At 40.0% G+C, this 26150-nt stretch overlaps 1 protein-coding gene and 1 long non-coding RNA gene across 19 annotated transcripts in view; one reads left to right on the forward strand and one right to left on the reverse strand.

The window, feature by feature from the left end:
* Positions 1 to 26150, reverse strand: part of LRRC7 (leucine rich repeat containing 7) — a 202083-nt gene that overhangs the window by 118784 nt on the left and 57149 nt on the right. For all 17 annotated transcript variants that reach the window (XR_014220870.1, XM_082227221.1, XM_082227222.1 and 14 more), the window contains 4 exons: positions 16660 to 16862; positions 10593 to 10710; positions 4505 to 4583; positions 197 to 286 (listed from right to left, as the gene is read on the reverse strand). Coding sequence is in view for 16 of the 17 variants with exons in the window: in XM_082227222.1 (XP_082083348.1) it covers positions 197 to 286; positions 4505 to 4583; positions 10593 to 10710; positions 16660 to 16862 (490 nt within the window). In the remaining variant the exon portion in view is untranslated. The remainder of the gene's footprint in view (positions 1 to 196; positions 287 to 4504; positions 4584 to 10592; positions 10711 to 16659; positions 16863 to 26150) is intronic.
* Positions 1141 to 26150, forward strand: part of LOC309534860 — a 60206-nt gene continuing 35196 nt past the window's right edge. For both annotated transcript variants that reach the window (XR_014220897.1, XR_014220898.1), the window contains exons 1-2: positions 1141 to 1220; positions 6365 to 6551. This is a non-coding gene — a long non-coding RNA (uncharacterized lncRNA). The remainder of the gene's footprint in view (positions 1221 to 6364; positions 6552 to 26150) is intronic.

The following is a 26150-nucleotide window of genomic DNA, read 5'->3' on the forward strand; positions in this document are numbered from 1 at the left end:
TCCTACCCTCTTGTAGCAGCAGAAAACAAGCTTGCTTGATCTTCCATGTGACAGTCTTTCAGATATTTGATGATGGCTACCATATTTCCTCTTAGTCTCCTTCTCCTCCTTGGCTAAAAACACCCAACTCCCTCAATCAAAAAATTAAAATCCACATGCTTTTTCATAAAGGGGAAGTGTCACAATTTGTGCTTACCTTCCAAAATTAGCTGGAAGAAATTCCAGAAAGGCATCATTTAGGTAGAGCTGGGTCAGGTTTAAAAGCTGCGTAAAGCCATCTGGGAGCCTAAAAAACAAGTTAAAGCTTTAGCTTTCATACTGTTGTTACTATGGGAACAATATAAGTAAGTCCCTGCAGATACATACCCTAACTCACACCTTCATTGCTATACAGTGAATAGATAAAATATATTGAGCTGCTTCTTAGATCTAACATTTTGCCATCTATTGCAGCAAATGATACACTATCTTGCTCTTTTAGGTTGATATTTATGCACTTAACTATTTAATATTACATCATCCCATTAATTTGTCTGTGTAAGCTTTTTGGTAGTGAATTTAATTTTGAAATTACAAGCAAATTATATCAATGACACTTTTTACAACCTCTGGAATTAAACATTATTTTTACTGTTACCAATAGAACATACCATTTTATGTAGAATGAGTATTATGCTCTATCTATGAAATGTGCTGCCATTCCCCACCCCACCCCTGCCCATAAATGACCATAATAATTCTTATTTGGGTTGTGTGTTACATCTTCTTTGAATTTGTGTAATTGAATGACGGAGCACTTCTTGCCTGTGAGAGGTGGCAAGGTCTCCCCAGAGTCTTGAGATAGGGCTCTCATGGCCAGATCAGCTCGGGTCCCCTGGCAATGCTAACAGTAGTCTGAGGAGAAGGCCAGTGATATCTGCCCCAGGGAGATGCATGGATCATGCAAAGTGAGCCAGGTCAACACCAAGACAATGAGAAAAATTTCAAGTTCTTCTGGTGGCCCAGCAATTAATTCCAAAAAGACGTGAAGTGACTGCATGGGTGACAACACCTGACACCAGCACCGCCCCCCTTGGGACAATGGTCTCCATAGTGAGCAGCTTGTTGAGCTTCCACAACTATATCTTGTGCTGCTCAGTCCATAAAGTTGCTGGCTGCTCTGAGTTGATCAAGACTCAAGTGGGTACCCCTTTCCCTCAACAGGAGATGCAGAACATCGGGTAAGATAGCTGGTTTGGGCAGCAGTGGCATCTCAGGGACTCCATGGGAGGTCCACATTTCTCCTTTGGTCCCAGCTCATGGACTTGTTCAAGAGCTAGGATTGGGAGTTTTCCAGTGCTAGTGTCTTGATAACCACTTTGGCGGGGCATGCCATCATTGCCCATCTTTCCACAGTGGTCTTTGCTCTTCATTATCCTCTGTCAGCATGGGCTGTGCCTCTACAATCTGCATGAGCTCCTCCGCTGATGCTGAAGGAGTTTCCATGCTGGATGGGAAGTACGTGCAGGACCAGTACTCTAGGCCTGAGGGAAACTCTCCCCCTTCAGTTAAGAACTTTAACTCACAACTCCATTTCTGTCAGTTCTCAAGGTGTAGTTCACATCGGCACATAAGGCAAGCTACAAGTCAGCTGCGTCACCTGTGGCTGTCAGGCCACTGAGGAGTGAGAGAGGGGTGGGACACTTCTCTATTATCCCACCTGGGCATTTCCCATGGTCTAACTCTCCAACCCCAGAACACTGGGTTCTTCCAGAGATCAGATACCTTTTGAGGCTCAGAAGGGGCAGCTTATAACCTATTGTGACTCACTCCAGGATCATACAACTCCTGCTCTCTGAGCTCCTCCCATTGTTCCTCCAGACTCAACCACCCACTCTGTGATACCTTCACAGGGCTCCTGACACCCACCCTGGAAAGAACAAGTTAGTACTGCTTCCCATACAGTGGTTGATCCAGTTGTCATGTCATTTATTGTTACCTATGCTCCTCCCTTGGCAACCCCAGGCATCCTGTGACAAGACCCATGAAAGAGGAATACAAAGCAGATTAAGATTCTTTTGCGAATCAGATGAGTTTGGGGACAGTTTAGTCCTGGGAAAGTGGATGGTGTTTTAAACTGCTTTATTTTGCTCCAAAGGAAATATAGTGGGTTTGTGTAACTTTTGCATGGCATATCTTCCCCACCTCCAAAAAAGTTCATTTTTTCTGTTCTGGTAAACTTTAGACCCTGCTTCATAAACATGGTATACTCCAGCGGTCAGCAAACATTTTCAGCAGGGGGCTGGTCCACTGTCCCTCAGACCTTGTGGGTGGCCAGACTATATTTTAGGGAGGCAATGAACGAATTCCTATGCCCCACAAATAACCCAGAGATGCATTTTAAATAAAAGCACACATTCTACTCATGTAAAAACACAGTGATCCCCAGACCGTCCGTGGGCCGGATTTAGAAGGCGATTGGGCCAGATCCGGCGCCCAGGCCTTAGTTTGCCATGGTGCACTCTCTCTTAATTATAACACCCTTGCACTTAGAAGCTTTAATACATTGCTATCCTAAGAGATCCCAGGAAATTTTGGAAGCTAATTAATTTATCCCTTGTCTGGCGACAGCTGTTATTTAAAGTAGGAGACTGGACTGAACAGAGGGATACACTCTGTATTATCAGACGGGATGCCCTCAGACGGAAAGGGACCCATGGTGGCTGGGAGGTGGCCATCACAATCAGCAATGTGAATTGATCTATGAAAAAAATGCAGCCAATGCAGCTCTTTCAGCACTGGCTTACTATGATCCACATGGACTGGCAAATAGGCTACCACATGGATCAATTCAAGTTTTGAAGGGCACAATTCTATGGTTCCTAACTAGGAATTCCAAGGGCTGTATGATTTTGCAGATCACCCTCTCTGTGTGGAAAGAGAGATCTGCTAGTGGAGCAGGCCAACCCATGAAGGCCTCCTTTTTACAGTTCTCACTCTTCCCACACTGGTGCTCTAATAGCGGAGAGGGGGAAAGGAAGGTCTCTCAACATGCCAGCTTTGGAGCTGGCATACTGATTTCCATTCCCACTGAAATCAAGTTCAAGGATGAGACTGCTTATCTGATCCATTACAATCTGGATTCAGAGTCTATTTCTGAACCAAACTTTAACCCTTTTCATCCTAATGGAGTACCTTTATTGTGTGAGAGACAGGGAAATGCAACCCTGTTAATTCTGCTCAATATATCAGTGGCTTTTGATATTGTTGATTATGATATCCTCAAGTGAGATGGGTATTGGAGGCACCATATTATTATGGCTCCACTCTTACTTTCAGGACTGTGAGCCGAGATCAGCACTGGATGAGTACTCCTTAGTCCCCTGGCACTTGTGCTACAGGGTTCCGCAAGGTATTATTCTCTCCCCAGTACTATTTAACATCTATATGAAGCCATTAGGAATGGTCATTAGGAGTTTTGGAGTAAGGTGTCACTATGCTGGTGACACACAGCTCTATTTCTGCATAACATCTGAAATCAGGAGAGGATGCAAAAACTCTGAATGTAGTGGTGGACCCGACGGGGACTAATAATCTGTGCTTGAATCCTGGGAAGGTTGAGCCTTTTTTGATGGGTGGCTCCTGTGCCTAGGAAACAGGGAAGAGATTCAGCAGGCATCTTCTGTTTTAATCTTTAAACATTTGCTGATAACTTTTCTCTCTTTCCAAGCTCATGCAGACAATTAAGAAAATATCTCTCTGTAGGAGTTGATCTCTGATCTTTAATTTTTATATGGTTTTTATTATACATATGAGTAGCAGCATGAAAATACTTTTAAAAATAAAAGTAAATAAATATAATCCTCCTTAAACCACTACAAGCTCCAAGGATTGCTATGCCTCTTTCGGTTCACACCCATGTGGATTCCTAAGGCAGAGTTTACCTTTCTCAAAATTTTGAGCAAGATAAATCAATGGTCTGACTTGGTAAAAGAAACTTATCCATGTTCCTAAAAAGTGCTGAAAAATGGTTTTTATAAACTGGGAGCTTATCGTGTTCCTCATATTGGGTTCTGCATGGCATCAGCCTTCATACCCTCTTCAATAACCCTAAAAACTTACAATATTGAAATTTTGTTTGTGTATGTTTTTATAGAAATAAATCCTAATTGAAAATAAAAATACAATATAGAAAACTAAATCAGTACAACTCTTAAAATGTGTCCACCTTTTTTCCTAGCAGTCACTGCAGAATTTGCTGTAAGGCTATTTTACACTTCACTCAATTTCTTGTTGTTGTTTAGTCGTTTAGTTGTGTCCGACTCTTTGTGACCCCATGGACCAGAGCACACCAGGCACTCCTGTCTTCCACTGCCTCCCGCAGTTTGGACAAAAATTTCTTGCATAGCTTCATTATAACCAAATGACAATTCCATCCATGTGGAACTTTACATTACATACATTAATATGCAAACCACTGAACATATATAAGAGGAAACATTTAACTTCATTGACAGATACTCACTTAGAAATAGGATTGACACTGGCTTCAATTATTGTTAAACACTTACAGCACTTTATATTTTCTGGGAAATCTTGGATCCCTAAAAAGAGAACAAAGATGTATGTTATCAAGGAAGGAATACAACCAATGACTGGTCTTTAAAGTACCTAAACTCTCATTTTAGTCCTAAGCAGATCACAATTCCACACACTGTAGTAATTATATCTGAGCTTTTAAAAAATTATGGGTATGGCTAGGATTGAAATAACTCTATCAGCATGTGGAAGAACTTCTGTAGAGGGATCATATCTAACCATTTCCCCCTCTAAATGCAATCCTTTATACTTCATTGAAAGTCTGTTTGAAATAAAGTATTGTGCCTTGCAAAAGTAACCACTAAGCTATAATGCCTTTGAGCATGAACAAATAATGTTCCTGTTTTGTTTTAAACATGCTTCATCCTTGCTTCTTCTGGGTGAGGGCTGAGTGGTCACAGGTTCCCCTTCACCTATATATAACATCTTGCTGCTGGTAAACAAATACACTACCACAAACAGTCTGCTGTGGGAATACAGGGATGTGCTATTAGCCAATAACACACCCTAAACAGCATCCATTTTATCCAGCAGTTAATAAATTGCTTTAATCTAGAATTTAGCTAGATTATTTAATAATGTAATAATGTAGAAACTTTCTAAAGTCTAATAATCCAAAAAACTTCAGTCAAACAGCTCTTGACTGGGTGGTTGCAAGACTGTGGCCTTCTTGGCCATGAGAAGCTGAATGAGGACTGAAAAAGCAATATATGGTTGAAAAATGAAGAAGAGAGCTAATTGAAAGCACACTGCAATGTTACAGGATCAGCTGGTGTTAATACATAACTACCTACAACTGCAAATTATGTGCCAATAACAGAAAGATCCCTGCTGTTCTTAAGACTTTAGTAAAGGAAGCAGAGTGCTCTGGCGGGTGCTACTGCCTTTGCTTGTACTTGTATTAATATTGTCTTTCTTCTTAGCCCATGACTCATCACAGGAACTTACTTATGTTAATTTTTTTATTACGCATGTCAAGGTTATAGCCTGTGGATGTTTATTCTGAAAATGAAATAGAGTAAATCATCGAGAGGTGGATAAAATGCAAAGGAAGTCACCAAGCAATGACACAGAAAAACAAAGTATCAAAGCTGAATTTATCACCCAAGGACTAGGAGACCGTTCCTTATTCAAGGACTCCTTGTCTTTGAAAAGGAACAAACTTTTCTAGCAATGTTTTTTTTTTTTAATCTCCTAGCAAACACCTTTAGGTACATAGCACAGCTTGAATATAGAGCACCACCTTATCCCCACCTTCTCTTCAGGTAAAGCAACCATATTACTCTTGCTGCAGGTGTATTTTGCACATTATCAGGCAGGAAGACAAACATGGCACAGGTGTTGCAGGTCACTGCAGTAGCTCCCTCACAGTCCATGTCTCTTGGATTCACATACATTGTGAGTCAGCACTCCAGACTTTCCCATCAGACTCCTCTGCTAAACGCCCGTTTACAAGTCTTTGTCATGAGAGCTTCTTCACATGCTGGATTTCTTCCTGTAGCGTTCATATTAAAAGTGCAGCACAGAGGTGTAATGATGGGCAGATACAAACAAGTCAAAGCTGACAAATTGACTTCATGTCGGCAATTATCAGAAATATGGCTGAAGGTTGGCCGGACGTAACCAGATGGCGCTCTTGCCTCCACTCCTATGGCTTGTGTTCAAAACAGCTGCTGCACTAAAATGGCAGTGCCTATCACAGCACCAGCATAAACCTTGGAATAAAAATTTGTTTTTGTTTTGCTGCTGCTGCCCTGATACTGAGCAAGCTCTTTCCCTGTTACAGATGTGGGTCCCAATCCAGTGGGGATCTTTTCATGATTCCTTGAAGTGATCCTGAGTGCAGGAGGGAGTGGCTGGCTCGGAAGTAAATTCTGTAATGGGCAACACCAAGAGGCAAGAGGAGAAAGCTGACAGCCAATATCAAGCCCTGGACTGAATGGACATAAGAAGGCAGAGTTGGGCTGAGTAAGGTTAGTGGGGCACTGCCCACTTGTCCTCATGGACTAACCTTCACTATTGTCTATTATAAAATGTGTTTCAGCCATCAACCAACAGCAGACCCAAATTCAGCTGCTGTAAAAAATCTGTAGAAGAAGGTGGAGGTTGTCTAAATATGAGTAGATGTGGAAGCCCTGGAGGCAGAGGTGAGACACCAGTGCAACCATTACCTTTGTGGAGACTCCTGGAGATGAGGCTAATCTGAACGGGAGGGCTCTGAACCAGTAATGATATGGGCCAATGGAGAATAGAAGACATTCCTGGTACTTTGGATGAAAAGGAACATGCAGGTTTCCATCCTGTAAGTCTATGGATGTCATGAAGTCGTTGAGATGAAGGGGTTGCTTGAAGGAGGCTAAGGATTCCGGTCAGAATTTTTTGTAGATCGCCCAGCAGTAGAGATATTTCAGACTGAGAATTGCCCTCCAGACTTTGTGGTCTTTTGTGGGAACTACAAACATGATCAAGTAAATGCCTAATGAGTGTTCTTTGGCAGGACCGGTTCTATTGCTGCCATGTTGATGAGATGTTGTGTGAACAGGTGTGTGAATCTGAGCTTATTTCTATGGTTTAGCATGTCATAACTGTAAAACTGAAATAACTAAAATATGACATGAGGTTCTCCATCATGAACCTTGCTTGACCCTGGTACCAGCCTGATCTCAAGTGTCCTGAAAATATATCATACCCTGTAAAGACCGTACATGTAAATGTAGCTACCATTAAAATCTACTTAACATTCTGAATGGATGCTTTCAAGCTAATGGTGGTACAGGAAGCAGACAAAGAGATAGTCAGGTTCAGTTAATCACTTACTATGATTACAGTTTTTCTTTTACCTTTTGTTAAAGCAAAACACAGAGGGGGAAGCAAATAGGATAGCCAATTTTAGTCATTTTCTCACTAGGAAATTAAGAGTTCTTCCAAACTCTTGTTTGAAAGATGGACAAAGTGAGAGTGGGCAAGCACATATTCATAAATTGGTGTACCTTGTAACTCTAGCAAAATATCTCAAAACTTTCATTGTCGTGTGTATGAATACATGCATGTGGGTTCATGATACATGTGTAACAGCTAGACACAGTCTCTCACAATCTAGCAACTGAAGGGTGAAGCAGAGAGCGGTGATGGGATAAACCAAGGTTGAGGGCGACTGCTGAATTCTATGCAGTAACCATAGCAGATGGTATTCAGGATCCATTGATCCACTGTTGCATGAATCAAAAAAGTATTAGTGTGTGTAGGTGATTATCCCCCCCCCCACTTGGTCATGGATTGCATCATTGGCAGTTTCCGGGGTTCTGGGGGGGGGGGAGCACTGGTTCAAGGAAAGATGCTGTGAAAGCAAGCATTGATTGTTGCAGAAGAGACACGATTTTACAAAAATAAAAATAGCTGCAGCCCTAAAGGTGGACTGAACATAACATAACATAATGTTCATTGTAATGATACATCCTGTGCATTATGTAACACTTCTATTCTGACACCATTAGACAAGCCGAGTGCCCAAATAGGTAGCAGCAAAAATTAAAGAGAATCAATTATGTGCTTTGGTGTCAGAATATATCCCTTTGAGGTTTTGTTCTGCTCATGAAACTCCCCTGGGCACTTAGAAATTGCTTAGCTTTAGTCAAGTCCTATTTTGAAGACTGTATTAAGCTAAAGTCTACACAGCACACAGTTCTTTCTTCCTCTTGGACATCAATTGTGCCTGATGGCCATTGCAGAACTAGTCAGATTCTGCAGCAAAGCACTGAGCAAGGAAGCACCTAGAAGTTCCTCACATTTCCTATATTACACATATTGTGAGGTGGAAAAAAGTACAGTTTCTCTGTGGGACATACCAGGAGAGGCGGTCCCGTAGGTACGAGGGTCCTAGGCCGTATAGGGCTTTAAAGGTTAAAACCAGCACCTTAAACCTGATCCTGTACTCCACCGGGAGCTAGTGCAGCTGGTATAGCACCGGGTGAATGTGATCTCGCAGCGAAGACCCCGTAAGGAGTCTCGCTGCAGCATTCTGCACCCGCTGGAGTTTCTGGGTCAGTCTCAAGGGCAGCCCCATGTAGAGCGAGTTACAATAATCCAATCTGGAGGTGACCATTGCGTGGATCACAGTGGCTAGGTCAGGGCGAGAGAGGTAAGGAGCCAACTGCTTAGCTTGGCGGAGATGGAAAAATGCCGCCTTTGTTATAGCTGCAATCTGTGCCTCCATGGAAAGGGAGGTGTCAAAGATTACACTCAAACTCTTAACGGACGGTGCTGGCACTAATTGCACCCCACATATAGAATTCTGTAATTAACAGTTTGTAGGGAATGAAACATTGTTTCCTGGCATCTTAAATACTGGATATATCAGCAAGGATATATAGGCAAGGACATTTAATAAACTGGCTAGTGCTTACAGATGTTCTCATCTCTCTCCCTCCCCCCCAAAAAAAAACTTTAACAAGACTGGAGGAAATATTCCCTCTCCTTCTGGTTGGTATAAAGGTCAGAGTGCTTGTTTCTCTGGAGGGAAGAGGGGGCACTGTGGTCTAAACCACTGAGCCTCTTGGGCTTGCCGATCAGAAGGTTGGCGGTTCGTATCTGCACGATGGGGTGAGCTCCTGTTGCTCTGTCCCAGCTGCTGCCAAGCTTGCAGTTCGAAAGCATGCCAGTGCAAGTAGACAAATAGGTACGGCTGCAGCGGGAAGGTAAATGGCGTTTCCATGTGCTCTGGCTTCTGTCTCGGTGTTCCGTTGCACCAGAATCAGTTTAGTCATGCTGGCCACATGACGTGGAGAGCTGTTGTGGACAAATGCCAGCTCCCTCGGCCTGAAAGCGGAATGAGCGTTGCAACCCCACAGTCGCCTTTGACTGGACTTAACTGTCCAGGGGTCCTTTACCTGTTTTTTGTTTGTTTGTTTTGACCTTTCACACATTATGCAAAACACATGAGCATGGATGTTTCAAGAACAAGATCATAGCTTCTGTGTTACTCCCCTAATTTTCCTGCTGCCGGGTGCTACGAACTAAGTCATAGCTTTACTTTGTGTGCTATCCTAAATGTCTTGTCCAGACAAACTCAAGAACAAACCTTGGTTACCACTCATTATTTGTCTCACTGTAATGCAAAATGTTTGTCAGACAGCATTGCGGAGAATTATTTAAGCTAACCAAAGTTTCCAGTTCAGGTACAAACTCTAGCTGGTGTAAACCAAGAGGCATATACCGTACTCCAATCACCACTGATTTTAATGCTGTATTTTTATATTGCTGTAACCCGGACCTAATGATGAAAGGTGCATAAGAAATTCTAATAATAATATTAGGAATAAACTATTCTTCAGGGCAACTGAGAATTCTTTTAATGCTGTCAAAAACAATACATGAGAAAAAGGGTCTGAAAAGAAATTAAAATTGTAGCATTCTTTCCAACTCAAACCCTGGTTTAACAAACGATTAAAATGTGGCATTTCCCCATGTACTGATTTGACTTTATAATTAGAAATAGACATAGATGTTCATTATCAATCCATCCCAATATTGATACACACACTGCCCTCCATGTACACAGTCCTGATTCACATGACTCAGCAAGCTACAGTTAATCTAAAATGGTGACTCCCACATTATGCAACTGCCCAATTTGGCCCCAATGCTATAAACCTTTAAGTGGATTATAGAAACTCATTCATATCAGGTAGCCTTCTTCTAAACAAGGCATTGGTTGTTAGAGAGGTATTTTAAGATGAACAGCTTTTCATTATCTGAATTTTTTTTTACATTGCTGCTTTACTTGTTATTACTGCTCCTTTTTTTTAATGGTTGTTAGTGCTGCTGCTATTTTAAGTCTTTTATTATTATATTTGTATGCTCCAAAAGCTGCCTTGAGTGGGCTGGGGGCAAAAGGTAACTGATAAATTACTTTATAAATAAGCATGGTAACTGTAGCTCTTACTTCAACCTTTCCATTGGTTTAAGTTTGTGATTCTATGATAAATGAAAAGGAATGGACAGACATTTTTCCTTACCATTTTTACTGATGTCAAGTTCTTTGAGATTCACTAAACTGGCAATGCTGGTTGGCAGGCTTGAAAGGTCATTGTCTGGGATACTCAGTTTACGCAGAGCTTGACAGTTGAATAATTGCTGAAAAAATGAGAGAAAATTGCTTATGATCCTTGCTTTAAATTTTGGCCTGGTGTTAACATTTAGAGGCAATAAAATAAAGCACATTTGCCCATGGCCAGTAAGACCCAGTGTACATGAGGTTGATCTCTAAAGAGCAGCAGAACATGCTCCCTTTACATGTCCCTCCCGAGAGTGAATCCTTCAGCTCCCAGGGAAACTCAGTGACAGAACACCTGTTTTGTACACAGAAGTCCCATGTTTAATTCCTAGCATTTCCAGGTCTGGCTGGGCTTGCTGTCTGAAACCTTGGAGAACTGCTGCAAAGTAGTGTAGAACTGAGCTATAGGAAGCTCAGTATAAGACAGCTTCCTATGTTCAGTTGCAGATTAGAGATGCAGACTTCTTAATGGGAGTGATTAGAAACAACAGGCCTACCAATTACAGAAAAACTGGCACACAAATGATTGGAGGAGTGAATGATCTTAGAGACCTAAGAATAAGATATTGTGCTGGTATACTATGAATTTAAGTGACAATAAATCTGTTCTCCTTGTAAGATTTTGAAAACATCTCTTCACTTTTTCTGATATGTTTATAAAACTAAAAAGGGATCGGAACTATAATTCAATGTGACCATAGTCCACAATGTTAAAATGCAAACAATGTGTAATTAATACTAGTGCTAAAATGCTGGTGAACAAACTATGGACTAACAAAACTCACTTTTAAAAAGCATTCAGTGTGGATTAGCATATCTACCTCATATTTTATGATGGGCCTGATCATCTATTAGCAAAGGACAAAATAAAAATATTGCTCCAGAAAGTCTGAGAGCTACTATACAGAGACCATTAATTTGTGCTGGTGAATGCAGTAGCTTAATGCAAGCCAATTTACGCTAAGAAAAGAGTTCCTTTTGGAATAATTCTGTCATCTGCTTTTCACTTCGAAAGAAATGGCAAGTAATGGCAACAATAAGGCAGAGTGAAAATGCACTCACAAAGGAATCAAATTACTTTGAAGAGCCTTTTAAGATATACATTTTCTCAGGAAATCTTATTTAACTCTAAGAAATTATGATGGCATTGAACATTAAGACTCTAATGGGCATAACCAACATGCAATATGTACTTATTTCTTTTACACAGGAATTCATATGCTACTAACTGCTGAGCTTTAGGTCGCCCATCTATTTTGTAGTTTTTCAGAATCCTAGCTGCACAAAAAAAAAGTTCCTAAGGGCTCATAGACTATAGAACAGGCTTCCTCAACCTCAGGCCTCTAGCTGTTTTTGGACTACAACTCCCATGATCCCTAGCTAGCAGGACCAGTGGTCAGGGATGATGGGAATTGTAGTCTCAAAACATCTGGAGGGCCAAGGTTGAGGAAGCCTGCTACAGAAGAAGCATTTGGATCTAGAATTTAAGATTATGCTCTCTGCTTTAATAGAGAAATAGCTCAATGGACAAACCATGTTATAGCTTGTTGAGATTTGGTGTATGGACTATGTAAATAACCTCACTGGCATAAGAAAACACATTTTATAATCAGTGTAGTGGTTCCACAGAATGAGAAGCATAGAATTAAGTTCATGCACATTTTTATGGGTACAGCTAAGGTCACTAAAAGTTCCAAGATTTCAAACTACATGTTCTTAGCATAAGAGTTCAAAATGGAGAGCCGATGAGTTTGAAAAGTTATTTTTATTGATATCAATGCAAATCTCAGCTAGATGAATTAAGAAAAAGGTAACGTTATTGTAGCATGAATCCTGGGGGCAGGGAATGCCTTTTAACCTGCATTGTAACATCCTGGCAATTTTGCCACAGTTGCTGTCCTGGATCAAGTGAGGAGAGGGTCTAATCTGTCTACTATCTACAGATAAACAAGCTACCGTATTTTTTGCACCACAACACTCACTTTTTTCCTCGTAGAAAGTAAGGGGAAATGTCTGTGCCTGTTATGGAGGGAATGCCTACGGGTGGCGGTGGTGATCTGCTGCAGTCGTGAGCAGAGGATCCATGGTTCCCCTTCCTTCCCTCCTCTGTGGCTCACTTTGAAACAGCAAAGCGGGAGAAGAGCCGCTGAGTGGGGAGGAGAGAGGGGCAGAGAGCCTGCTTCTTTAAAGGAGCAAAGCGGGAGAGGAGAGGAGCCGCTTACACGAGTGTAAGCGGCTCCTGTCCGGTTGGTTCCTTTAAAGCAAGCAGGCTCTCTGTCCCTCTCTCCTCCCCACTCAGCTCGCTACATAGCAGCAAAGTTTTTCAGCTCGCTAAGCCAGGGATGAGCGGGAAGGAGGGAGAAAAGCAGAGCCTGCTTGCTTTAAAGGAGCAAAGTGAGAAAGGAGAGGAACCTTCTCCCCTTATACCCCTCTTCTTCATTATTAGCAGCATCCTTCTCCGCACACCCTACGTGTGCTCCTTGTCCCTTGAGTGCTTTTCCTTCCCTCCCCACTTAAAACGTGGTTACAAAGCACGGATCCACATGGATCCTCAAGATTTTTGCACTGGGTCACCCCAAATTCACCATCAGATCACATAGCATGTCCATGGCTACATCTTGCACCAAAAAAATCACGCACCCACTGTTGCCTGGGGCCACAGTGGTGCAAAAACGTGGTTACAAAGCATGGATCCACATGGATCCTCAGGATTTTTGCATTGGGCTACTCCAAACTCACTGTCAGATCACATGTCTGTGGCCACAGCATGAACCACAAAAATCATACATCCACTGTTTCGTTTAGAATATTTTTTTTGTTTTCCTCCTCTAAAAACTATGTGCGTGTTATGGTCGGGTGTGTGTTATAGAGCGAAAAACACGGTATATTACAACACTGCCAAAGTTATATTATAGCCCTCAAGTACCTTTCATTGTGAAGCTAAGATGGTGCATTCATATCTTACAGGAAAAAATGTAATGTAATGTTCTCAGGTTCATTATTAAATGGAAGGTGTCAGCATATTCAACAGCATTTTCTATAAAGACTTCATAGATTATCACATATTTTAATGAGGTGCTGTACTTTTCACTCGACTATCTATTACGCACAAAATTATATTGTGATGTACTTGTGGACACATGTTAAAATTCCATGCTAGAATCTCTTTTTAAAATGTGATAGTCGAGATGACACATTTTGTGTTCTACACACACACGCATCTAGAAAGTGGAATCCCTTTTTTAAAAAAGTCTCTTTAAATTATTATTAAATAGTAACCATACATTATGATTAAAATGAAGCAATAACTCTGAACTATCTACCGACAAATTGACCTCTATCACACACCATTTCATCTCTATGAGGCAGAAAAATATGATTTGGTATCTGGAGTCTTCTCTAGCAACAGATACATACAGCTGAGTAAATGACTCACTTCTCTATATCACTTTTCCTTCAACCCCCTGGAGAGTATAACTAAATTGCTTCTCCAGTTATAAACAATTGCCCGGTGGAGTGAATAAACCACTGCACTGAGCATCCAAATTTGGCTAGGGGGCAAGAAAAGGGGAGACAGTTTAGCAATAGAATACAGAGTTGGCAACATCTACCCAAGTCAAGCAGTTTTAAGTTCCTCCACTGAAGTCAATGAGACTTAATAATTTGGAATGAAGGATACTGTGTAGCTTTTGCTAGAGTGTCAATTTAAAGATTCGGCTCCATATAAAGCAAGGGCCACTGCAGAGGTTGTTCCCTCCCAAACAGATGCTACTTACGGTACATGGTAAGAACTAACAAACTGGCATTTGGTAATGTGATACTGGGGCACTAAGCACTACAACAGCGATATGCAATAACGATGCCACAAAAAGAAGTGCTTTTCACGCACGTGTAAACTTTCCAAAGCTCATCCAGCCCTCAAAAATGAAAGTTGCTTTGTGCTATGTTTCCCAGTGAGGATGTGTCTGTGTTATCCTCCCATTCTTTCTCTCGCAAAATTCCTCTAAAGCTATGAAAAGGACATGGACAGCAAATCTCAAATTTTAAGAGATTTGAGGCACTATGGGGACATGAATATACAGTGGTGCCCCGCAAGATGAATGCCTCGCAAGACGAAAAACTCGCTAGACGAAAGGGTTTTTCGGTTTTGCGTTGCTTCGCTAGACGAATTTCACTATGGGCTTGCTTCGCAAGACGAAAACGTTTTGCGCTTTTTTTTAAAAGCCGCTTGAAGAGGCGCAGTTGCGACGGACCGTGCTTCGCAAGACGAAAAACATCGCAAGACGAAAAGACTCGCGGAACGAATTATTTTCGTCTTGCGAGGCACCACTGTACAGGTGAGCTGTACGTGTCAACAAAATATCCGTTTGCTATCCAGCTTTCACTTGTGCTTTCCACAAACCTGTCCCCTTCCTCAAGTCCTTCGGTATTTGCAGAAAGAAGCAAGGTTTTTTCTCATTTGCACTGTGACTTGGAGCAGATAAGGAACTGCAGCTGTTCTTGTACTATTGCTTCTCTTAACTCACTTGTGTTAAGAGTTGGGGGATATTTTGCTCTCTCCTAAACCCTCTGCGTGCTTCCAAGGCCTTGGCAAGGTGCTATTCTGTTTGCACTGCAGTTTGGAGAAGATAAGAAAGAAATAGCAAGAGGCTTCTTCTCAAAACAAGTGACAGAAGGAACTGCCTCTCTCAAAGCCCACAGGTAAACACAGAGGCTTGGGAGATAGGCAGGCACCTCTGTCATTTGCACTAGAATGGAAAAGGGAAAAGACAAACAGAAAGAAAACATCTTGCTGTTTCTGCAGTACAAATGACTGGGTGGGGGAGGGATGTGTATGTGTTAGCCATCATCCTTCACACTAGAGGAAAGGTGAAGTTGTGGGAATCTAGTCGGTGAATGGCTTCAAATGTTATGTTTTGAGACGGAAGGGAAAGGAAAGAGAAAGTGCAAATTCCTTTACTCACACTTCCTATGTAATGATCAAAGCAGTGAGCAGTACTGTTGGCTGGTAATGAGGAGTGCAAGCTTATGCCAGATCTGAGTTTTCACATCTATTGATGGAAGAGAGCAACTGTGAAGTAGATATTGTAACAGAAAGGAGACTTTTACTCTCTTGCTGCTATGACTGTCAGTCTGGGTAAGCAAGGGCTTCTCAGGTAGACTGCCACCACATTCACCTTCTATTCCCTCTAACCCGGGCTAGAAATGAAACCTGAAGTTACTTGATCTGTGTACACCAGCGGCAGCAGCAAACAACATGGGATACAGGCAAGGAATGCACAATACAGTGGTACCTCGGGTTACATCCGCTTCAGGTTACATATGTTTCAGGTTACACACTCCGCTAACCCAGAAATAGTGCTTCAGGTTAAGAACTTTGCTTCAGGATAAGAACAGAAATCAGGCTCCGGCGGCGTGGTGGCAGCGGGAGGGCCCATTAGCTAAAATGATGCTTCAGGTTAAGAACAGTTTCAGGTTAAGAACGGACCTCTGGAACAAATTAAGTACTTAACCCGACGTACCACTGTACTGTATAATAGTGCCATGCCACAATTTTTCTCATTTATACATTACAGGAGGAGATGTGAAAATGTTAAATAGGGTTCACCATGTCTAGGTCTCTAGCCTACAAAAAAATAAATATTTTCTTCATTTTAAGCAAATGACACATCATTAATATACCCATGAGCTTAGAATTTGTTGTGACTTAATTCTAGCACATTCTAGATAATTCCCAATGCATATTTCTTGAATAACATGGCATTAATAAAGGAATTTCTATTCATACACTTGGAAGGACCAAATCCACAGACCTCTTTGTCTGTTTGCAGAGCTGAAAGCAGTATTTTCCAAAAGTAGGAAAATGTGTAATTAGTTGACACAGTGAGAATATTTAGAACTCTAAATACTTGAACTCAGCAGTTTGTTTATGCCAATTTCCCTTTTTATACTGAGAGTTCCAAGCAGACCTTAAATGTTCATTCAGCAAGGCAACTGCCTTTGTGTATTAGAGAAAGAACAGAGTTTACCTTAGGTAGCTCTTCAATTTGATTGGCATCTAGATAAAGCTCCTCCAATGTCCGTTCAAAGTTAAAAACTTCCTTTGGCACCTGCTGAAGGCTGCAGTGGGAGTAATCGAGCACTGAGATAATTTCTTCTTCCCCTCGAAAACATCGGCATGGCACCAGGCGACCAATAATTTTCCTTTTGGTTGTCATCTCCAAACACTGAACTAAAAGATAAAATATAGAAGAGAAATTGATTTCCCAAATCATTGTTTCTGTTGTTAGAAAAATACCTAGTGAACATACCTTTAAGAGCATGTTTATACTGTATACTGTATACTGTAATTGGTAAATGCTAGAAATTATTGGTATAAATACAATTAGGTTTTCATAATTAAATATTATTAATACTATAGCTGATATATAGTATAAAATCCATAAAGTATTTATAGTATTTACTATATAAATGCTTAGCACATAGCATCAATATCATGTTTCTATATTTAATGTGAAAGTATTTTCTAACTAGGTTAGTTTTTTATACAGTATACAAGCTAAAGTATATTTTGTGTCAATCCTCCACATGCCCACAAATACAGTTTACACACAATGCTTTTAAATTGCTTTTAGTGTTGTTGACTGTTTTGCTATGCTTTGTGATCTAGTAATACTTTTATGAATAAACAAATAATAATCAAAGAAAGCCCACTAAGGCAATGGGACATTCCCCCATCTCCTCCCCCCTGCAGCCCACACCTTCCCCCCTCCTGTGGAGGAGAGTCTAAAATAGCATGGGGGTGGGGGAGAGCAGAAGGGAGATTGTTCCATCTAGCTTTAGTGCAACACTGAATTACATCCACTGTGTGCCCTGAACTAAACCCAAAATATGCACTGCACAATTATAATATATTTGGAGGGGTTTTTTTTTGTTATTACCTTCTTTTAGTCTAAACTGATCAGGATAAACAAGCAAACACACAAACTCTATTCATTATATCAAGCTCATTCAACAATTATTTGCAGAACTGTAAGGACCCTACTTCCAGTGGCTACTTTGCATTCATCTCTAAATATTCAAGTCAAAAAATAAATACATAATTTAATATTCAAACTCTTAGGGAAAAGGGATTTGAACAGAAAAGCTGGAAAAACTTTCAATTTCCCTAGCAAGGACCATGGTTTCCAATGGGAAAACGTAAGTGCAAGGAAGCATATGATGGCACAGAAGCATATGATAGCACAACAGTAATTGAAAATAACAAAAAAAATCTAAAATATCTGTGTACATTATTGAAAAAGAGAATGCTCAGTTGGCACAATCCAGAGTATAAATGAACTCTGGTTTCTCTCTCTCCATACAAAGTTATCATAATAATTTAATTTTGTAACATTTGAGCCACATGAACGAAAGGTAGATGGCACTTATGAGTCCTCTTCACCACCACATCTAATAATCTACCTTTTAGACCAAACAGCTATAACTTAGAAGAGAGTTCAAAAGGGGGGGAAGGATCCATCAGGCATGGGTGGGCATATTTGCAGAAACTACTAAATATTTATTTATTACTAGAACCCTGAAATTTACCAACCAGTGTGAGGTGCAAAATGGTGTCTCATTATTATGAGCAGTGAAACACTTAGATATAAAGAACAGGCTTCCTCCACTAAGCATTGATTGAGTTAAATAATTTATTTCCGATACCGGAAGTGGGTTCGCTGTTCTTTCACACAAAAACCCACTTTTGGTTTTCATTGTTTCAACAGCCTCATTGGAAAAGCCTCATTTTCGCTATTGTAAAAAACTGAGAGTCAGAAACCTCATAACTCACTCAGGGATTTGCCAGTAGATTCCAGTTTACCTTCTGCCCCCACCCCCTTGCTAACAGCGCCATTTCCCTGTATTCTGGGCATTCATCAGCCTCTTTGCTGTATTCCAGTCATCATTCCCACATTACTTCTTTATATATTTACACAATAGCTTTATATATTTACACAATATATCTTTATATATTTACACAGTATCTTTAACATTTCCAACTAGTCCTCTGTTCCTGGCTAGAACCTAACCAAGGTGTGCGGGGTGCTAGAACCTAATGTCCCGCAATTTCATACCCTAATCCTACTTTAACCACAACTGCAGAGAGTCCTGTATTAGAGGTGCCTTTAGCACAATAAGAATCTCTCTGGTTAATATAATCACGAATAAAAACAATTCACTAAGAAATAAACCAAGGAAAACAACATAAAATGAGCAACTGAAAAATCCTCAGTGGGGTGCAAGATTCATCAGGAATATAATAATACAATCAGTAGTCAACTGATAATAATAAAAACATTTTTTATTATTTAAAAACTCTATTCCCCTCAGCCTTCTGTAACAACAAAGAAGCATTTATTGTATTATTCAGTATATTTATTTCTATTCTTCCTGGAAAAGCTGAAAACAACTTCAAAATCTGTAACATTGGAGTGCAAGTTATACTGCCATTGCCTCCGGGTAGAATTTATTATTTATTTATTACATTTATATCCAGCACCTTCCTCTAAAGGAGCCCAGGGAAGCAAATATGTCAATGCAGAATGATCACAAATTAAAACTTCTTTAAAAATCACCTACTCTAAAACTAATTATTTCACGATTGCCAGGGACAGACCTTTCAACCATCAGATGTCTAGGTAAATAGGAAGGTTTTAAAATTCATCATAAAAGTCAATAGTGAAGGAGACTGACACACCTTGTTAGGGTCGGCATTGCACAAATGAGGGGCCACCACCAATAAGGTTCTGTCATGGGTCAACACCAACCAGAAATTGATTGTACTGGAGAAGGTGCTCTGTTAGGTACTTGGGTCCCAAGCCAGTAGTGGCCAGTGATGCGGTGTGGGTGGGGCACCATTGTCCTCCTGGCTTCCCAACACAGTGGATCATAATGCAGAGGGTAGGGGAGAGGCACAGGAAAGCTTGGTGTGGTGCAACACATGGTGCTGGAGTGGGGGATTGGCCCTACCACCTTGTCTCTCCTCTCTTGGTAGCCAGCAGCAACCAGCTGTGTTGGGAATAGTACCCCATCTGACCAGCTACTACTGCTAGTATTAATGCCTTGAAATGGGCCTGGAAGCTCAATGATGTCTGGTGTAATGCTCTAAGGACTGGTGACACACAGTCCCTTCAGGCTGCCCTACTTACCAATCTGACAGCCGCATTCTAACAGAATGAGAGAATCACCAAAGTTGGAACCTTTGTATTTGACCTTTGCAGGTGATGTGGACAGGAACAATAAGAGCCAGAGTAGGGTAGTGGTTAGAGCATAAATTGCTAATCTGTAGACTTCCAGACATTGTTGGGACTCTAACTCCCATCAGCCACATGGTCAAATCAGGGATGATGGGAGTTGCAGACAAGGAACATATAGAGGGCCATAGGTTAGCCACTCTCAGCTAAAATATCAAATTACGACTTGGGCAACCTAGGCTGAAATCTGCACTCAGCTATGAAGCTCACTGGGTAATGTTGGGGCGGATACTATCTTTCAGCCTAGCCTATTGCACAGGATTATTGCGAGGCAGGGAGAGGGGGCATGTATGCTACCTTTTGCTCTTTAAAAGTTGTGTAATACAGTAAATGCAATAAATATAGGATTGCATTCCCTTTGAAATAAAGCTGAAAGAAAATAAAAATCCATGGTATGTTTCTATGTTACTAATTTTATTTCCCTTTCATTTTCTTTTGGATGAGGGGAATTGTGGCTGGAAGAGTGTGGCTGAGTTTGACACTCCTGTTTTTATTATGAGTTGTAATTGTTTTTAAGTTCCTGTGTTGTATTATTATGCTACTTATATTATAAATAATACTGCCTTGTGGCCTCTTGGTGATAGGTAATATCTAAACAGATAGATAGATAGATAGATAGATAGATAGATAGATACCAAGTTTCCTCAAAGCACAAAACTACTCAAATAGCTTTAAGTAGCTTATTTAGCTCCTGTGCTAAAGGAACCTTTCTCTGTTCCAAGAATCACTCTCAGATGTTTCATTGTCTCAATCAAGTGAGAGTTCTGTCAGCCCCTAGCAATTACAAGGAGATTAACATATGAATGCTGTCAGGACAAATCCCCTTTTCTCCATCACATTTTCTCAAAATATGAAGAACAAGTGAAGGAGGCAGAAATGAGCATCAGTGAGACCGAAGTGCACCTGGTTTCATGTTTATCAGTGCCAATAACAATCTTTCTGTCTGACTGCCTTTGGCCCACGGGTATAAGTTAAAACAGAGTTCACGAAATAAAGCAATTTTATAATTTAGCTTGGCCAGATGCTGACTTTTGATGTAGCATACAGTAATTACATTTTAATTAGGAAAAGCCATCAAAGTTTAAGCATGTTTACAGTGGATGTAACTCAGTCTGAACCGTCTGAATCATTCAGTTCCTTCAAAATTGGGTGAGAAAAGGAGAGGAATTAGATATTTACAGATCAGTTTAGGTTCTCTCCACAGAACACCAAACCATATGTGGAGGAGGGAGCCATGAAAACCCAACCAATAATAAAAACAACATTCAACTGATTTTACTAACACAGGGGATGGAGCAATTGGTCATAGGCTTAAGGCCGATATCTAATTGGCCATGTATTTTATTAGAGGGACCTGAAAAGGGATACATTGCAAGACTATAGCACACATGCCTTACCCTTAATAGTGGCATCTTCTCAAAATCAAGATTAACTCTGAGATTTATGATTTCCAGAAATGAGTATTATTTTGTTCTTATGTAGAAAAATATATTTGTCCATTACAACTGTGTTTTCTCATGGAGCAGGAGCTATATTGTGGGGAAGTGCATCTCTAAATGAAAGTTACAGGAACTGTTTACTTTGCTTACTTATCACTAGGTCTCCTTCAAAAGAAGATGTTGTACACACTGCTATCCAGAAGACTTCTGTGTCGCTTTTTATATATTTTTAGAGAGTTTTTGACCTTATGTCCTGAACTTTCTTGCCCCTTGCATGCAAAGCAGCTCCATCTTAGTGTTTTTCTGAGCCTGGTATTGTATAAATAAATGCCCTTAGGATATCACATCTTTTGTAGCTTTTCACATCATCTAAGGTTAACAAATAATTGAACAATGACATGTATTTGGAGACGTCTTTAGAAAACATACTTTCCCACAGGCATTCCAAAAGCTGCATTAACATTGCATATATTTATTCAGCAGTAAATTTAGTGCTTAAGATAAATCTCAAATGCCATTTTGATGGAAACCAGGAACACACACAGCAGAAGAAATGGAAAATGAGGTTACTTTTAATGCTGTGTAATATAGAGAAACAACATTATAGTTTTAAAATGTCAAACACGCAAAAACTATGCATTTCTAATGCTATTCCCAAATATCATTCACATATTTTTTTACTGAAAAACATCTTATTGAAATATGTTTCTGAAAAATGTAGCTAAACGAAGAAGCAGAAGAGTTTATTTACTAGTTAAAAGTCAAGGAAGCTGCTCAGTGTCGAAGTCTGGCTTTCAGGATAAATAGAATTAATTTGGTGGTCTATAGTGCTTGTCCATGTACTTGCGGAGGGGGAACCCACCATGATAATCTACCCGCATTTAGAATGGAAAATGAAAATAGTTTCTGAACGTGATGGTAGCATGCTTGGTACCATTCTTTGGCCATACAATACCATGTGAATCTCCACATTTAATGCATTACTTTTTATTTGTTCTTGGCATTCGTGGAGTGCACCTTTGGGGGTGAAGTCAAACGGCTGCATTAGCAGCACCAAAGTGACCTTTCCGGGCACAAGCCTGGGCAGGAGGTTCCGTAAATACATTTACAGTCCACCATACACTTTAATTCAGTGCTAAGCATATACACATTGCCCTTTTTAATAAAGCCTAGAAAGCTGAAATACAAACGATGTTATGAACTCCTTTCTTTCTCTTCTGGGTTAAAGGGAAAAAAGAATCTACAGTAGAAAAGCAAATGTAAACAATGCCATGGTGTCTGCTCTGCCTTTATAATTATCTGTAAGGCTTATCCTCTTAGAAGGACCACGTTTAATCTAGCATAAAACCATTGGTTGTAAAGAAATTAATTAAAATAAAATCTAATCTCTCTTCAATTAGAGGATCTTTTGTGCAGCAAAATAGCTAATCCTTATTTCTCACTAATCAGGAGAGGTGGAAGCTTTTTCTTCTGTTCAAAACCAAGTAAAAACAACATCAAAATAATAAAAGGTTTTACTAGATCTTATTAGCATTTTATTTTCAATACAGATTTGATAAATGCCATGTACTGCCAAAGGTTGGGTAAATAAATTGTAAGAATGTAGCAAAACTGAAATTTGGATTTTACTAACCCTACAGATATCTCTGCATTTGCAAAATTATTTAAAGCTATGTATACAATTGAAAAAGTAATGTATCGGTGGTAAGGCTTTCATCAGCAGAATAGAAAGGGAGGCACTTTCCACTGATTTCCCCCCTCCCCATCTTCCTAAATTTGCTCTGGAGTGTCCTCCTCCCAATCCTTTGGAGCAGATTGAGGAGTGGGGAGGGGGAACTCACTGAAAATGGCTTCCTTCATTGTTCCACTGACAGAAGTCTTATCATCAGCTGCATAAAACCATTGGCTATAACCCAAGGTTCTTTTACGCCTGATAATAGTGTGTCACAGATGGTTTCAGGTATAATACATTTTTGCTATACTTATTGTGAGTCCTTTCCCCTACTATACATAAATGATGTTCAAAGAGCTGCAATCCTGAACACAATTAGATGGCTTAAACAGAAACAAAATGGATGTAAAATAAAAGAATAGAGGAAAATAACAACTATGTAGAAACATTTCCTTTGTTCCTGCTGCTATTCAAGAAATTCTCTCTACTTTTCATTCAAAGTAGTCATGGGGCTCCAGGCTCTAGAAAAACAATGGAACAACGGGCCTTCAAAAGGAATTTTGAGCCTGCCATCAAGAAACTGTTTTTGAATGTGTACCTATAGAATTAATAAATGAGATGATCACCAAACATCCATATAACATTATTCTGTCCAGCAGTTACTTGGTACATTGTGAGCTATTGTCAACTATTTACATTGTTTTTAAGTGCATTTTTCAGTAGATCTTTCTTTTTCTAATTGCTAGCAGCCATCAGCTATATATTATATTGGTATCACATCATCTAACAGCATATTCTACCCCAACTTACTTTTTTGACCCTTTTCAAGAGCAAACACACTTCTTGAATTCTATTGTGAGGGAAAGCAGTGGGTAGTTACAGCAAAAGTGGTGGGTAGAGAAAGGGTTAAGCCTGCACACTTGCACCTTTTCTGGTGAAAATGACAAGGAAAAGTTTTATTAACAGAAAAGCAAGTTTTGTAACATGAAAAGCTCCTGAAAAATAACAGGATAACATTTCATTGAAACAAATCTTATTGCAGTAATTTGTAAGCTGTTACCTGCACGGGTTGTTTTCTTCTTTTTTTTGCAAACTCATACGTGCAGTTCCAGAGTTTAGTGGAGGCTGTTAGAAAAGTGACATCTTATCTGCCTTGTTAACTGACACAAACCAATAAAAAGCACAGTTCTCTGTCATTCTGAACCTGTACAATTGCCCACCACCAGCACCAACAAGCAGTTAACAAAACCTCAAGCCCTAAACTTTGAAGTGTTGGGTACTTGCATTCTTTTAAATCCATCCTGTAATGTTTTGAGTAAAAGTATAATTGAGGTTTAGAGAAATCTGAAAATGACTGAAGAAAAGCAAGTTAGCTTTTGTCCCGCTCTCTCCAGGCACAGGTTCACACTTACAAGCTCCGCATCCAAGCCTTCCCTGCGAAAACCTGCTCTTCAATGCTCAACTGGAGCAAACATCAATCGGGTTTTAAGCGGACTGACGTTTGCTCCAACTGGGCTTTTAAAAGCGGGCTTTTGTAGGGAAAGCTCTGGAGCAGAAAAAAAAGTGTGCTTGGATACGGAGCCTTAAAGTGTGGACTGTGCCTGGAAAGAGCAGAGGAAAAGGAAGTGTCCGTAAGCCCTAGGAGTAGGATACCACCTAGGAACGTTTTTAAGGAGGTGAAACATAAAAACGTTTCAGAAGCTTCCGTGAGATTAATGGCTGCAAAAATATCCACCTCAAGTTGCTCTTCAAACATTCATGGCCACATGGATACTAGCGTAATGCACAGCCTTACAGGATTTATGGAGATACATGCTTTAGATAAATGGAACAGTAGACAATTACATGGTTGATTACATGTCTGCCAAAGCATATGGACTACCATTAGGAATCACAGAGCAGTGGAGATTTTGAAATCTGCCACCCACCCAAAATGTTAGAAAGTTTTAAAAAAGTTGTAGTGAATAGAAATTGTGTTGAAATGCATTTTCAGTGCCTATGGAATATCTAATCTTGTAGCAGAGAATGAAAAGTGTATAAAAGCAAAGATTATTAATATTACTACTATTATTTATTAAGGTTAAGTACAGCCCTTTCATCTGAAGACAACAGGGTAGTTTACAACATAAAAATACAAAATGAACACACAAAATACATACATACAAAATACGGCTACCTATCTGTAACTCAAAATACATGGCATAGCATAACACCACCAGTAATCCCCTTCCACAAAAACATTTACAAGGCCATAGATTGTTTAATCAGTCAATGGCCTGGCTGAACATTTTCACCTGGTGCCTAAAGATATGTAATGAATGAAACCAGGCGAGCCTCCCTGGGAAGAGCATTCCACAAATAGGGAGCCACCCTACCCTCTGGATCCTAGTAGCAGAGGTCACTACTATGGTGTCTACAAAGGATTTTTTTGTGGGGGAAGGTCATCATTACATTTTTCCTTCTTGCTCCGATATTGGGGAGAGGAACTGCAAAGACCAGATGATAATGGCATGGCTTTAAGCTATATTGTAATTGGAAGCTCACATTCTTGATTTTTTCTTCATATCAGATTGTCAACATTTATATGCACTACAGTCCAAAATGTTGTTGTGAAAAGATGTCATTAGTTTCCAAACGGAGTATCATTATAGCAGAATAATTACAATGTACTCAGCAGAACAGAATGCCCTGATATTGAAAATAATCTGAACAAAACAATGGAATATTACTCAACTGGGTTTTCAGTACATAGGGGCACTTATGATTAGCCTCACACACCAAGAAATTAGACAGAGAAATGAAAGTTTCATTCAACAATTATATTTTCATTAAAACATCACTGTATGATATTTCTTAATATACTACTAATTTGATCCTGCAATAAAACCACAGAAGCTAGACACAGTAGCAGAAAAACCACAGAAGCTCAGAGTGACTTATCATGCTGAAATTTCATAATATAATTTCCACAAATTTTATAAAGTAATGGCTGTCCCTTTTCAACCTGATCCACATGTATAGAAGCAAATCTTTACTTCCTCTTCTAGAGTGTACTGGACTGGGGGGAAATCATTATCAGAAGTAAAATAAGAATATCCTCACAAATATAAGTA

Source organism: Podarcis vaucheri (assembly GCF_965113315.1).
Source record: "Podarcis vaucheri genome assembly, chromosome: 6".
Classification (NCBI taxonomy): Eukaryota; Metazoa; Chordata; class Lepidosauria; order Squamata; family Lacertidae; genus Podarcis; species Podarcis vaucheri.